Genomic DNA, 13,884 nt, shown 5'->3' with positions numbered 1-13,884 from the left:
AGGAATGCTTAAGTCAGATGGTCAGACTTTACTAACACATTGTTTTTGTATTAAATTTTGTAAGAAATATATACCTAATAAGTCTGTTCTTGTTTTTGTGTTATCAAATCTCGTAAAATCTATTTTATGGGGAGGGGGGTAAGACTTTAAAAACATCCTTTATGCCACATTTCTCGCTCATTGATTTGAGTGTTTTTTTGCATTTGTCCGTTTCAGAGGTTGTTGAGTTATATCCTTTTGTACTGTGTAGGCATTAAAACCACCGCATAAACCTTAAAGATATGTGAAGTGTGTTTTTAATCGTTATTTTAGAATAAACTTTAGAAATCGTGCTGAAAGAAGCTTGTTATTGTTCCTAGTGGTACTACGAACAATTATTTTAGCATTACTGGATCATTCCATATTATATGAATGTGTTGCCTGCACTTTTAAATATAAAAAGGGGACAGAACCTAGGAAATAATCTGTTTCCATTTTATTGCTTTCAAGAAAAATTAGAGTGAAAAAATCGTTAGAATGTGACTTGTCACATTCGAGTTCGGGAATTCAAAGTAAGATGATAGTCGTATAAAACTTTATCACGGTCACTTTTGCAAAGTTCCTCGTTCACTTTCAGGCTACAAAGGACTATCGGACATGTGAAAGCCAGCCAGCTATGAAGGATAAATGTAACTACATATCTTTAAGAAAAGTGTTTTTTAATCATTGTTTTAGAATAATCGTTAGAAATCAGGCTGAACGAGTTTGACATAGGCGCTGCCGCCATCGAGCCTCAACCATCAGAAATGTGTTTGCTGCTTGTAGAATAACTCCCGTTTTTGGAAAAGTGTTCATAATTAAATGATTGTTTTCAGCCGGAGTCAATGGAGAAACTTGTGATCTACCGGGAAACGTGTTCTAGATGAAGATTGTTGCATTTTCACAGATTTTAGGAGAGATTTAGCAGGTGAATGTCTCCAGACGTCGGTGGTTGTGACGGTGAGTCGTTGAGGTTTCGTGGCTAAACAAATGAAACAGCGCAGCAATGGGAAGCTTTTGTGACTCGAGTGTGTAGAAGAAAGTGTTCGCTGTCGGTTCGGTCCACGGGCAGCATTCGGCGATTCGGTTTCCTTCGTTTGTTCACATTTTCTGGAAGGAGAGAAAGCACAAGTGCGGCGCCCTGCAAACGGCTGTGAGCAGGCGGCCAGCGGGTTGAGTCTTCACGGTCCGCATGGTGCGTTTAAGTGCAGTTTTGTCCCGCGGACTCGTCACCTCATTGAGACAACGATCGACGAAGATGGGAGAAGAAGCGCCAGCACCAGCCGCTCCGGCGAAAGCCGCAAAGAAGAAGGCTACCAAAGTGAAGAGATCGGGCCCGAGCATCAGCGAGCTCATCCTGAAGGCCGTGTCCGCATCCAAGGAACGCAACGGCGTGTCTCTGGCCGCCCTGAAGAAGAATCTGGCAGCCGACGGGTACGATGTGGAGAAGAACAAGGCCCGTGTCAAGATCGCCGTCCGGGGCTTGGTGACCAAGGGGACTCTGGTCCAGACTAAGGGCACCGGAGCCTCTGGCTCTTTCAAGATGAACAAGAAAGCAGCAGAACCAAAAGCCAAGAAGCCCGCGGCCAAGAAGGCAACCCCGAAAGCCAAGAAGCCCGCGGCCAAGAAGGCGGCCCCAAAAGCCAAGAAGCCTAAAGCGGCAGCAGCAGCCAAGAAGCCCGCAGCCAGCAAGAAGTCTCCAAAGAAGGCTCCAGCGAAGAAAGTTGCAAAAAGCCCCAAGAAGGTGAACAGAAGTCCCAAGAAAGTGACAAAGAAGGCACCTGCAGCCAAGAAAGCTCCAGCAAAGAAGGCTCCAGCCAAGCCTAAAGCCAAGAAGGCAGCACCCAAGAAGAAGTAAAGGATGGCGAGCAACCCTGAGAGGGTTCTTTCAAAAGGCTCTTTTCAGAGCCACCACCACATCTCAGACATCATTCCTGCTACCTCATCTTTATTTTCAGACATGCACACCATGATGAATAACTAATGAGGGTTATAAGATAACCCCAAGGGCTGTGTGTATACATACATACTGTATATACACACGCGATTAGGAGGGCTTATTTCTTACGTTTTTAATACACTGACTTATGACTCCATCCTGGAACTTGCCAATATAAAGCTGAATTTCAAATACATATTTTCAAATTTTATTGACAATGTAAACAGATTCATGATGTGTTAATGACAAATGCCAGTCGTTCCCCTTGACCGGTTTAGCTTAAGATCATTGATGGGACGCGCATTTAACACTGGTTTTTATAAACGATTGAGTCTTGTCGCAGCAGTCACTGGTTGACGTTAGTCATCCTAATCGAATTTACGTTTCTTTACAGCCTAGGACAATCGCGCTTTATCACAGTGTGGGTGGCTCTGAAAAGAGCCGTTTGGTGCTCGGACACAAAGACACTTATTTGGCCTTCTCGGTCTTCTTGGGCAGCAGAACAGCCTGGATGTTGGGCAACACGCCGCCCTGAGCGATCGTCACTCCTCCCAGCAGCTTGTTCAGCTCCTCGTCGTTGCGCACAGCCAGCTGCAGGTGGCGGGGGATGATACGAGTCTTCTTGTTGTCGCGGGCAGCGTTTCCTGCCAACTCCAGGATCTCAGCCGTCAGATACTCCAGCACAGCGGCCAGGTACACAGGAGCGCCAGCGCCAACGCGCTCAGCATAGTTGCCCTTGCGGAGCAGCCTGTGAACACGGCCCACTGGGAACTGGAGCCCGGCCCGAGAAGAGCGAGTCTTGGCCTTAGCTCGGGCTTTGCCACCGGTTTTTCCTCGACCACTCATCTTTATGTACTTATCAAAGACACGCGAGTCCGTGAAACAGTGACCTGACCTGCTACGCTCTCTATTTATAGATCACGAGCGGATCCGCTCAGCCTGCCCGACCAATCCGAGACAAAGCCGCTCGCTCCGAACTTTGGCGGCCTTTTAAAACGACAGCATCCACCAATAAGGAGCAGCACTTCGCCTGGTGGGTCGCTGCCTGCTCGGGGCTGAGCGCCACGACCATCCTTCAACCAATCACGACTCCGGGTGTGAAGCCGCGTCATCGTTGGGCCAGCTGCTCCGAACCTTTAAGAGCGGCGCCTTCGTAGTGTTTCGGGTAATTTTGTCCTTTCGGCTCGTGAGAGGGTGAAACGCAGAAATGGCCAGAACCAAGCAGACCGCCCGTAAATCCACCGGAGGAAAAGCGCCCAGGAAGCAGCTGGCCACCAAGGCTGCCAGGAAGAGCGCCCCGGCCACCGGCGGAGTGAAGAAGCCTCACCGTTACAGGCCTGGGACCGTGGCTCTCAGGGAGATCCGTCGCTACCAGAAATCCACCGAGCTGCTCATCCGCAAGCTGCCCTTCCAGCGCCTGGTGAGGGAGATCGCTCAGGACTTCAAGACCGACCTGCGCTTCCAGAGCTCGGCTGTCATGGCTCTGCAGGAGGCTAGCGAGGCCTACCTGGTGGGTCTCTTCGAGGACACCAACCTGTGCGCCATCCACGCCAAGAGGGTCACCATCATGCCCAAAGATATTCAGCTGGCCCGTCGTATCCGCGGAGAGAGAGCTTAAACTGGCCGCTCACACACATTAACAAAGGCTCTTTTAAGAGCCACATCAACTCTTCTAAATAAGACTATTCCTAGAACTGAAACTTTTTTTTTTTTTTTTTAAATCACTGTTGCAGTTCTTAGTCCAGGCATTAAATGTTTATTGTACATAAACTGATTTTCAAAATAGATGTATTTATTTAGTATTTATTAATGTGCTCATTAATCCAGCAATTTATCTGGAAATAAATTAATCCATGCTGCATGTCAGTTCAATATTGTTCAATTTCATAAAACATTCTTTAACCTCTTTTTTTTTAATACAAAAATGTCCTTGTAAATTCAATATAGATTGGCTGTAATATCAATTCAAATAATCACCTGTCTTTCACTGAAATGTGATCAATGTTCATTTTCTGTTCACTTCAGTCACTTATAGAGCCTCTTAAGAGTGTCATCCAATTCATTCTACTGGTATATGATCCACATTCTATCTTTATAGGCCTTCCAAATTAAATGAAATTTGATCACTGTTAAAAATGTTTAGGCCCATTACCTTTTTCTCCAAAGCCAAGCAACTTTGCCTTTCATAGATGGGTGAAATAAAGAGTTTTAAACTTAGAAGTTTATTCATGCAGTTTTAAACAGTAGCAATAAGAACAAAAGTGCAACCTAATTTTCAGCAAAACTCTCCTGTGAGAATTATCAAGTTATCTCCTGTAATGTATATCCTGATCATCTGTCAGACTTAGCTCAGCTGTCTGCTTTTCACTGGTACATCGTGTTTGTCAAAGCGTCACAATCTCTGAACTTATTTCTGGAAATGTTTTTCTTACAGCAAAGCTGGATTTATACATTAAATGAAAGTGATAAAGAATGAATAACCCTGAGTTAATACCAAAAAAGAGAAGAAACCACAAGAGTGAGTTCAAAGCACCTAATTCGTTTTGTCTTTTGCTGCCATGCTTACAAGAGCTGGGTGCAGAACTTATAGCCTTAAACGTCAGCTTCACTACAATTTAGAGCTTGTCTGACAACTAGTGTCCCATTTTATTTCATTGATATTATTACCCACATTTAGCTCCCCGATTTGTATTTTACCTATAATTTAAATACCAAACAAAAAAAACCCAAAAGTTTCTCAAAGAATCAGGGGGATAATGGCCATCCTCAGGCTTGGATAATCCTTGAACTCTGTGCTGTATGCTCGGTGCTTCCCTTTGGCCCATATAGTCATTTGGATGAATGCCATTAATGTATAAAATGCCACTGAAATGCAAAATATTTGCATGTTTCAACCTACTTATTTAGGGTTGTTAAATGCATTCATGCTTTAAAAACATGCGTTGTACCTGGAAGACACTGGGTCATAATGGTAAAGCTCACCCAAGCTCCAGCCTAAGAATAAAAAGAGTGGTTAATACACTACACATGACTGTCATCATGGTTCACAGTTGAGGTTTTCCCTTACCTCATATGTGTAATTTGGACATGACACAAGGAAAAATAGCCATGTAAATGGGTTTTTACTTGGCACAGGAAAGCACTGGCTCCTTGGACCTGAGAAATATTTGAAAGTAATTGAATTTATTTGAATATTAGATTTCACAAACTAGAAATTTAAGTCATCTTGCCATTTCCTCTGAGTCCACTAAGGGTAAGATGTGAGGAGAAATTGCCTAATTCGCACAGCTTGGAAGGCAGAAAGAAATTCACAGCTCAATCTTACACATTCATTCAAGGTGGACTTCTGCTGCTTCAGGTCACTGTATACGTACCACAAAGACGACTAATGCACAGTTCACTTGTAGTTCTCCGTATGCTGTAAAGATAGAGATGCAGATGTGTTGCTCTGACAGATTTATGAGGTAAAGCTGCATGTGTAGTCATTGACCTACATGGAGGTGTATACAGAGGGTGATTAATACAGTAAGCACACCAAGCAGAGAAACCCCAGTAATAGGCACAGTTCTATGAGAAGAAAAATAACAACACAGTTATCTTGCAAAATAAACTATAAAAGATTTATTCGATACTCTATGGAAATACAACTTGAGAAGCTCTATTTTTCAAGCTGTAAAGCGCTCTTACTTTGACTATTGATCTGAGAGGCATGGTCCCACGGGTAAAGCGATGCACGAATATAGTCTCCATCAATCTCTTCACGTAATGGAAAGTATGACAAGCACAAGCCAATCTTGGAAACAGATGAAGAATTAATAATACTGTACATTCATTATCGTGATTTGTGCACCGAATTATTATACAAATTTAAAGTGTGGCAAAATATAATACATTTATCTGAGAGTGTCCAATTGTCTTATGTGTAATATTTTGGTACTAATTGGTGAAAGACTAAACTGACGACAACAAAGAATTAAATTTTCTTTATTGGCCACTTACGTGACAACATGATGAGGACTCACTGTTGAGGAATATCTGTCTGAGTAAATGAACGGGACTCGAAAATAAAACAGAAGATAGCTGACAAGAGGCCCGATGCACTCTGCAAAAAAGACCTGCAAATGGAAGAACAAAAAAATTAACATTATATGGTCTCAGTCAATAATTTGATTTTTGGAATATATACAGTATATAAAAAATAAGGATGGAACTGCAAATTTTATCATGTTTTTATATTCGTAAAAGGAAAAAAAATGTATTTTTGTTGGACATCACGATTGACAGGCTGATCTTTGCAGGACCTACAGTAATGTGGTCGTTCTATTGGTCTGTTGTGGGATAGAAGGAGCTGAGCTGAGGACAGTTCTGGATTTACTGGTCAATCAAAGTTCCTACCTACACCTATAGTTATGAACTCTGGATCACGACTGAAAGAACAAAATGCTGGATACAGGCAGCCAAAAAGTTTCCTCCACACTGATGTGGAGGAGCCTTTCACTCTATTTCTAAGGGAGCATCCTTCGGAGTATAGCCCCTATATTGAGAGGAGCCAGCTGTGACTATATTCAGGATAGCTGGAGGAAGTCTGGGTGTCTCCTTAGACTGCCCCCACAACTTCAGGGGACGGTGGCTATTGTCTTTGGTGGCTGACTCTTACTGTTGTGGTTCGGTTTTCTGGATGTCACTCAGACTTCTCACCTCCTCCTCTACCTGCAGGAGCGGCATTTAGGGGGGGCCGATCTCCGAGAGCGCTGAGCCTCTGGCTCACCTGCAGCTCGTTTCGCCTAAAGTGGCTACTACTTAAGCTCTCCCCTCTTTGCCTCCGGTGCCGGGTTGTTGCTCATGCCTCGATACCTAGCGCCAGCTCCCAGAGATCACCAGCCCTTCGCCTCGCTTATATTCTCGAGTAGTACGTTTTTTTCAGTGCCTAGTCACTGCTTTCCGTTGTACTTTTCTCTTCGCTTTTCTGTTGCTACTTTCGTAAAGTTTTTGTTGCTACTTAGTTCGACCGTTTGGATTTTTGACAATAAAGAATCTTTAGTTTGCACTCTGCATCTGGGTCCTGGCCTCTTTAACGCTCACGTAACACTTACCTTTTTAAGTAAGCTTTATTAAAATCTAACAGAAAACAATCAATACAAATAAACAATAAAATAAGAAGTCAACAGCAATGTTTCTTACCATCGTCCAGCCTATCTGTGGTCCAAGATCTCTGAAATAAATTGTGACAGTGGTCCCAACCAGTAGATTCTTTAAGATTTCATCATCTCTCAGTAATTTCTTTTCTGAAAAAGGAAAAGCAAAGGTGTGACATGGGTATGTGTCTTTTTTTTAAAAAAATCAATAAAAACCTCTCTAAGTAAAAGACACAACATGACTGACAGTGGGTTGAATAGTGGTACAGGCACTTGTTCAATAAAGCTGTTATGTTAAAACCTAGAAGTGCCCATTTGACAACTGCCAGGAGGAGGAACCAATGGAACATCTATTGCTTGACTGTCAGAGCTCCAGAGAGGTGTGGGAGAAGATCTCACAAGTAGATTTAAACATAAACAACAACATATTAATATTTTATGGACTCTTCATGGAAAAACTGTTTGTACAACAAACAAGAATTCTACTGGATGATCATCTGCACCCCAGGAACAAAGTTGTGGAAAACAAGGTGTGTGATGGTGACTCATCCAATGTCTATATCAAGTGATACTGTGTTTAAGCAAAAGAGAACTGAGTTAATGAAGCAGAGGTCACTCAAAATTAGAACAAAAAACCCAGTTGTTGATGCTGGAAAGGGCCCTAGCCTAGAAGTCATATTTTGATTGTCTGAAAGCTATAAATGGGCAAGTAATGGAATTTTGTTCATATCATCTTTGGGTTTTTTTGTTTGTTTTTTTTTAAATTGTATCCCATGTAAAACTTCAATAAAGTTTATTTAAAAAGGAAATGTGTGTTTATTCCACAGGTAGCAGCCAGGAGAGAAACATACTGTTTCCAAAGAACTGGGTGATATTTTTCAGCACATTCTGTCCTCTTTAAATTTAGTGGTTGCATCACAGGTAATATTTCTCTAATCAAAGGACATTTATAAAAGGGTCTCATGAGTAAGTGCTGGGCATTTACAGACCTCAGCTGGCTTATTATGCTTGTTTTTACTTTTACAGCAAATTTCTTCTGAATGGTAGGTGCCAGCAAATTCTTTCGTTGTGGCTCTGTTCAAAATATATATCCATCTCACATAAATGCACATATTATTGCCGGAGCCTTTCCTTTTTTCTAGTCTAGCTGATCCTGGATACAGTCCATCAAGAATCATAGGAGGAGTGGACCAAATCTCTCTATGGATTTCTTTTCTTTTTTATTTACTATATATTACTGTTGTTCTGCTGTGGTTCTCTGTATATGTGACATTTATTGTATCTTTCTGTCCATCCCAGGGAGAAAGATCCCACATATGTGGTTCTCCTTCATGTTTCTTCATTTTCCCGAAAAGGGTTTTGAGGTTTTCCTGACCTGGTTCGATGGTCTGACAGAGGATGTCAAAACTGTGCAGCTCTTAAAGGCCTCTGAAGCAAACAAAATTTGATTTTGGGCTCTATATAAACTAAACTTGAACTTGAAAATTCCCTTTGCTTCGATTTAAAAAAGATCCAGCTACAGTTCCTGAAGCAACACTATAACATGTAGCAAAGATGGAGAAGCTGGCTCAATAAATGCCGCTATGGCGGTAGGCCTAAGCCATATAAACATAAACAATAGACTTACTAGGATGAAGTTTCAGTGCTTGTCGTGCTGGATACCAGTGAGGATCTGAGTGGATTAGATGCAGATGCACAAAGGGACAGTTTGTTCAGGCAATGATGTCACAAGAACCATTAAGGCAAAAGTTAAATGTAATTTACTTAAAGTAATTTGACATTCGAATATATCATTTCATATTGTGAACGAGACCAACAGCAGATTAAAAGCTGAGTCATCTGGAAAACACTCACATGATTTGTGCAAAAGACTTTTGATGTTTCCAACAGTTGAAGAAGGTTCCACCTGCACAAATTTCATACATACAGGATGAAATCCTTATATAGCAGCCATACAGTTCTTCATTTATGGTTCATATATCTAACTTCCCCTTTCATGTCCTGTTTCACCTTTAAGACACACAATTAAACAGTCACCACTATATTTATTTTTTTTTTTTGTCTTGATCGTTCATTTTGCTCTTCTTCACAGTGTCCATACATGAGACCCATACCTGATTATCTAAAATAATCTGAGTTGCATGCAACAAATTCCCTTTTTTTTTCCAATGGACACCATTTAGATTTGCATGTCTCATATATGCTGCTGTATGTGATGCGAGACTTTGTTATTTAACTGTGGCCACACATGTTTTAGGGTACCTTTTCCAAAAAACAAAGCTGTTGTTTGGTCTTGGCATCCAGGACCTTCACCTGAAGGGAAAAAAAGAGGAATTCCAGTCACTTGCCACCATTCATGGAAAGTGGATTTGACATCAGCACATCACGGTAAAGAAAGAGACTTCAAAGATGCTTATAAAAAGCAAAGCAAATTCTCTTGTAAAGTGGTTCTAGTGATAAAGGTAAATGAAATCAGAGATATAAATAAAGTTTATAACTATAGACCGAAAAAGAAATACAACAGAGGTGAATAGGTACCTGTTCCATCTGTGACCTTTTAAACTCACATGCATCCATTGAATCTAATTAGAAAGTGAGTCCTGATCTAGATGCACATGTTATTTCGTACAGGTGTGTGTCTGCTTCCAAGCACCAATACCACACAATGAATTTGTACAGTAAATTCTCATTAACCCTTCCTCAATGCTGACAGCTCAATGATAGGCATTCATACTCCTGCTTACCTCAAAGAAGGTGCTCCGATTCATGTGGCTGTATTGTCTCTTTTGTCTTTGAGGGAAGGACCAGGCCCTATAAACATAGGCAGCACACAAACTCTCCATCCTCATTCAAATGCTCTTCTTCCAAGGACAGATGGTGGACAGACTTCTTCTCTCTGGCCTCATTCTCTCTCTCTCTCTCTCTCTCTTTCTCTCTCTCTTTCTCTGTTCTCACACTCTCTCTCATGCTCCCGAAATTGTGCACATTTTCTGCTGTATCCACCTGTCTCCCTATCCATCTCCTTTCTTGTAATGGGTGTCAGGCCCCTTGGGAGAGAACCTGGAAAAATTTAACTTGTTCCGACGAAGACTCCAGTCAGTCTCAGAAACACAAAATCAGGCCAGACTTGGAGCATAAACCTGCTGCCTTCAAGCTGAGACACGGTACACTTTGGACGAGCGACCAGCAGGGCTAACTTTTAGAAAAGAAAAGAAAAAAAACAAGCATTCACATTTGCATCCACACTGAAGGTCAATTCCAGAGTAGCTGACTCACCAGTCCCCAAATACATGTCTTTTGACTGCAGTTGACTAAAATCTGGAGAACTCTGAGAGAACCCAGGTGGGCACGAGGCGGTGATGCAATCACTGAACTCTTGTTAATAATGACCGTAAGAATAGTTATAAAATTGAGAGCTAAAGCCGCTTCAATCTGGCAACAATAACTCTGAGCAACATTTGTTTGTTTTTTCCCCACAAAAATTCTCCAGATATATTATGAAGTTATCTTCATTCCATTTTCATTTTGTGAATAACAGCACAACATCCTTCAACTAACACAAAAAACTAAATAATAAAACACATGTGGTAAGTCTCAAACTGGATCATGAAGTCTGTTACACATTAACATTGCTCACGTTAACATTTTCAGTCTAACACAAGTTGATGCTGTCCTCTGCTGGTCAGTGTGTCTTTATGATTCAATCAAGCCTCAGACTGAACTGAGCTGTAAGATAAATGCTTGAGATAGCAACATAATCTTTGCAATTAAAGGGGCAATGTCTTTTGCTTTTAATTAAAATTAAATTACACAATAGATTTTTATTCACCCTTAAACTAAACCTGAAACTGTAATGAATATGGAATAAATTGACCATGTTGAATGTGAACGTCAACATGAGTCAACACCGGGTTAATTTACTGTTTAATTTGAATGAGATGGTTAGTGGACTTAGTTACAAGTGTTGGCGTGACTCCAAAAGGGTCAAAACAGAACCCAGGATGGTGACACTGAAATTGACACAGGAGAAGCAGATATTTAAGTTATTTTCCCCTCAGCTCTAATACTGACAACTTGTTGTAATGAATGTACAGTATTTCCATAATTTATGCCTATTCTCTCTTCTACCTGTCCTCTCCCCCTTCTCCTCCTTCTCGGCCCAGCCGGCCATCAGCAGGAGCACATCTCTATATAAGCCTGATCCTGCTCAAGGTTTTTGCCTGTGAAAGAGAGCTTTTCCTTGCCACTGTTGCTTGTTGGGGTGGTCAGACCCTGTGTTTCTAGAGTTCTAGAGACACTTTGATTGTATCAGATGCTATATAAATAAAGACTAATTGAATTGAATTGAATGATTCCTGCATCATTACTGAGCAGGTCTGAGTAGTCAGAAGAGGAGGTGAAGGGCGTGAAGATGCGACGGGGGGGGCGAGCAAAATAAATTATTTGACTTTATAGGATCTCCTCCGTGAACCATCACCTTATCGTGGTGGAGGAGATTGCGTACCCTAATGAGCCTGGGAGCTATGCTGTCCGGGGCAGTTTGTCCCTGGTAGGGTCTCCCAAGGCAGATTGGTCCTAGGTGAAGGGTCAGACAAAGAATGGTTCAAGACCCATCATGGAACATCTAAAAGGGAAGCCGCGTACCCGGCCCAGAGGGTTACCAGGGCCCCACCCTGGAGCCAGGCCTGGGGCTGGGGCTCGATGGCGAGCGCCTGGTGGCCGGGCCAACGTCCATGGGGCCCGGCCGGGCCCAGCCTGAACCAGCTATGTGGACACTTCCGTCTCCAGTGGACCCACCATCTGCAGGAGGAGCATGAATGGTCCGGTGCAGTGTGGATTGGGCGGTGGACCAGGGCTTATGGAAATTGGCTTTTGGAACATGGAACATCACCTTACTGGCGGGGAAAGAGCTGATGCTTGTGGGGGAGGTTGAGCGTTACCAACTAGATATGGTCGGCCTCACCTCCACACATAGCATCGGCTCAGGAACCCAAGTCCTTGAGGGTGGTTGGACACTCTTCTACGCTGGAGTTGCTCAGGGTGAGAGACGGAGAGCGGGGGTGGGCTTTTTGCTTGCCCCCAGACTCTCTAGTTCGATGTTGGGGTTCTAGCGGTCGAGTGAAAGGGTTGGATCAGGTGGGGGAGCCTGGCAGGCCCAAACGCTTAGTGAGGGTCTGTTGGGAACGCTTGGTGGAGGAACCCGTCAGGCTGTTCTTCAACTCCCACCTCTAACAGAGCTTTGATCGTGTTCCGAGGGCGGTAGGGGACATTGAGTCTGAATAAGCCATGTTCCGCTCCGCCATTGTCGAGGCGGCTGTCGCGAGCTGTGGCTGCAAGGCCGCTGGTGCTGGTCGTGGCCGTAATCCCCGTACCCGATGGTGGACACCAGAGGTGAGGGGAGTCGTCAAACTGAAGAAAGAGGCCTACAGGTCATGGCTGGTCCATCCAGTCCCTGTACCAAAGGAGCAGGAGTTTGGTAGCCGGACTCGTTCCCAGTGAGGGTTGGACTCTGCCAGGGCTGCCCTTTGTCACCGGTTCTGTTTATAACTTTTATGGACAGAATTTCTACGCGCAGCCGGGGAGTGGAGGGTGTCGAGTTCTGTGGGTGGAAGATCTCGTCGCTGATTTTTGCGGATGATGTAGTTCTTCTGGCACCATCGAACAGGGACCTCCAACAAATGGGATGCGGATCAGCATCTCCAAGTCAGAGTCCATGGTCCTGAGAGAAACGTGGTGCAGGAACTCACTATAGACAGATGGAGTAGACAGTAAATGATGGGGTTTATTGTCAACACTGGCGTCCAGTCTTCTCTGCAGAGAATGACCCAGACTGACTTGTTTACAGTATATCTGGCCGCCTGACATTTGGTTGTAAGTTTTCTTTTACCTTAACATGCTTAAATAGACATTTCCTTCCAAGTTGATGTTGAGGTGATACGCCATTATCTGACACTTCACCTTTGGGAGGTCATGGGGATAACCTTGTCCTACCTGAAGCTGCCAAAAGTTGTGATTGCCACAACAGCTTACCATTTCTTACCAGCAAGCTGAACACAAACTTTAGTTCTTTGTAAAAATCCTGTCAGAAAAGCACAGGTGACATAAGGTGACATCCCAGCAACCCCAACAGACCCCTTTAGGTAAGCAAAGAAGCTGCTTCTTCAGTGCACACCATGGTGCGGCTTCGGCACCCAGTTAAAAATTAGGTCTCTCTATTGTAAAAGATGCATGGCACAATACCACAACTTTGAAGTGTATAAAACAAGTGACAACTTCCTGTTGCTGCCTGGTGTTCCTCTCTCTGGCAAAAATTGATGTGTTGCATAGTTTTGCTGGGGATTCTAGAAAGTCAGAGCTGAGTCTGAGCTGTTGACAGGATTTATTTTAACCTTGTCTTCATTGCCTCAATTTCTGCTCAGAAGGCACCTGTCTGCTTGTTCATCCAAAAAATGCAACACAAAGTACTGCAATTAGCTGGCAATTCATTCAGGTCCTCTACACTGTGTGTGTGTGTGTGTGTGTGTGTGTGTGTGTGTGTGTGTGTGTGTGTGTGTGTGTGTGTCTTAATTCACAGCTTTAAGTATTTGGTGAGTTTATATCAGATTAGATTAAAATGAGATAATAAATGAAACCATCTCAAATTAATATATTTTTTTTTATTTACCAACATACATCTTTCTAATAGAATGTAAAAACAAAGCATCAGAAAGTACTGTGTATAGAACAGCTGGTGATGTTCCAGGGAGTCTGTAGTTCCTGTTTCGGCCAGCAGGGCTTCTAAGAATCCAGGGG

The 13,884-nt window shown here is 43.0% G+C and overlaps 4 protein-coding genes across 4 annotated transcripts; 2 read left to right on the top strand and 2 right to left on the bottom strand.

Annotated features, from left to right (window-relative positions):
* Positions 1-1,223: 1,223 nt before the first annotated feature.
* LOC130513505 (histone H1-like) lies at positions 1,224-2,085 on the top strand. Its single transcript, XM_057012290.1, has one exon. It carries the CDS (start codon positions 1,277-1,279, stop codon positions 1,874-1,876), a length of 600 nt encoding a protein of 199 aa, XP_056868270.1. The 5' UTR covers positions 1,224-1,276; the 3' UTR covers positions 1,877-2,085.
* Positions 2,086-2,258: 173 nt separating this feature from the next.
* Positions 2,259-2,987, bottom strand: LOC130513522 (histone H2A). The gene has a single exon (XM_057012305.1). The coding sequence runs from the start codon at positions 2,801-2,803 to the stop codon at positions 2,426-2,428; it is 378 nt and encodes a 125-aa protein (XP_056868285.1). The 5' UTR covers positions 2,804-2,987; the 3' UTR covers positions 2,259-2,425.
* A 162-nt stretch (positions 2,988-3,149) lies between these two features.
* On the top strand, positions 3,150-4,473 carry LOC130513518 (histone H3). The gene has a single exon (XM_057012300.1). The coding sequence runs from the start codon at positions 3,165-3,167 to the stop codon at positions 3,573-3,575; it is 411 nt and encodes a 136-aa protein (XP_056868280.1). The 5' UTR covers positions 3,150-3,164; the 3' UTR covers positions 3,576-4,473.
* On the bottom strand, positions 4,161-10,489 carry LOC130513478 (very-long-chain enoyl-CoA reductase-like). The gene is made up of 13 exons (XM_057012258.1): positions 9,837-10,489; positions 9,355-9,405; positions 8,947-8,998; positions 8,720-8,764; positions 7,139-7,242; positions 5,957-6,072; positions 5,645-5,750; positions 5,452-5,524; positions 5,332-5,375; positions 5,188-5,245; positions 5,025-5,113; positions 4,906-4,951; positions 4,161-4,822 (listed from the first exon to the last, which is right to left on the bottom strand). Exons 1-13 carry the CDS (start codon positions 9,939-9,941, stop codon positions 4,695-4,697), a joined length of 1,017 nt encoding a protein of 338 aa, XP_056868238.1. The 5' UTR covers positions 9,942-10,489; the 3' UTR covers positions 4,161-4,694.
* Positions 10,490-13,884: the final 3,395 nt, after the last annotated feature.

The sequence above is a fragment of the Takifugu flavidus genome, chromosome 17, assembly GCF_003711565.1.
Source record: "Takifugu flavidus isolate HTHZ2018 chromosome 17, ASM371156v2, whole genome shotgun sequence".
NCBI classification, from domain to species: domain Eukaryota; kingdom Metazoa; phylum Chordata; class Actinopteri; order Tetraodontiformes; family Tetraodontidae; genus Takifugu; species Takifugu flavidus.
Note: the sequence above shows the minus strand (reverse complement) of the source record. Positions and strands in the feature narration are given on the sequence as shown.

Bases quoted from the DNA above. Each gene is read 5' to 3' on its own strand.
- LOC130513505 (XM_057012290.1), top strand. From the start codon at position 1,277: ATGGGAGAAGAAGCGCCAGCACCAGCCGCTCCGGCGAAAGCCGCAAAG.
- LOC130513522 (XM_057012305.1), bottom strand. From the start codon at position 2,803: ATGAGTGGTCGAGGAAAAACCGGTGGCAAAGCCCGAGCTAAGGCCAAG.
- LOC130513518 (XM_057012300.1), top strand. From the start codon at position 3,165: ATGGCCAGAACCAAGCAGACCGCCCGTAAATCCACCGGAGGAAAAGCG.
- LOC130513478 (XM_057012258.1), bottom strand. From the start codon at position 9,941: ATGAGGATGGAGAGTTTGTGTGCTGCCTATGTTTATAGGGCCTGGTCC. The intron at 5,525-5,644 runs GTAAGAGCGCTT...TTCTTCTCATAG, and splicing joins CTCTCAGATCAATAGTCAAA to AACTGTGCCTATTACTGGGG. The intron at 4,823-4,905 runs GTACAACGCATG...TTTGCATTTCAG, and splicing joins TATGACCCAGTGTCTTCCAG to TGGCATTTTATACATTAATG.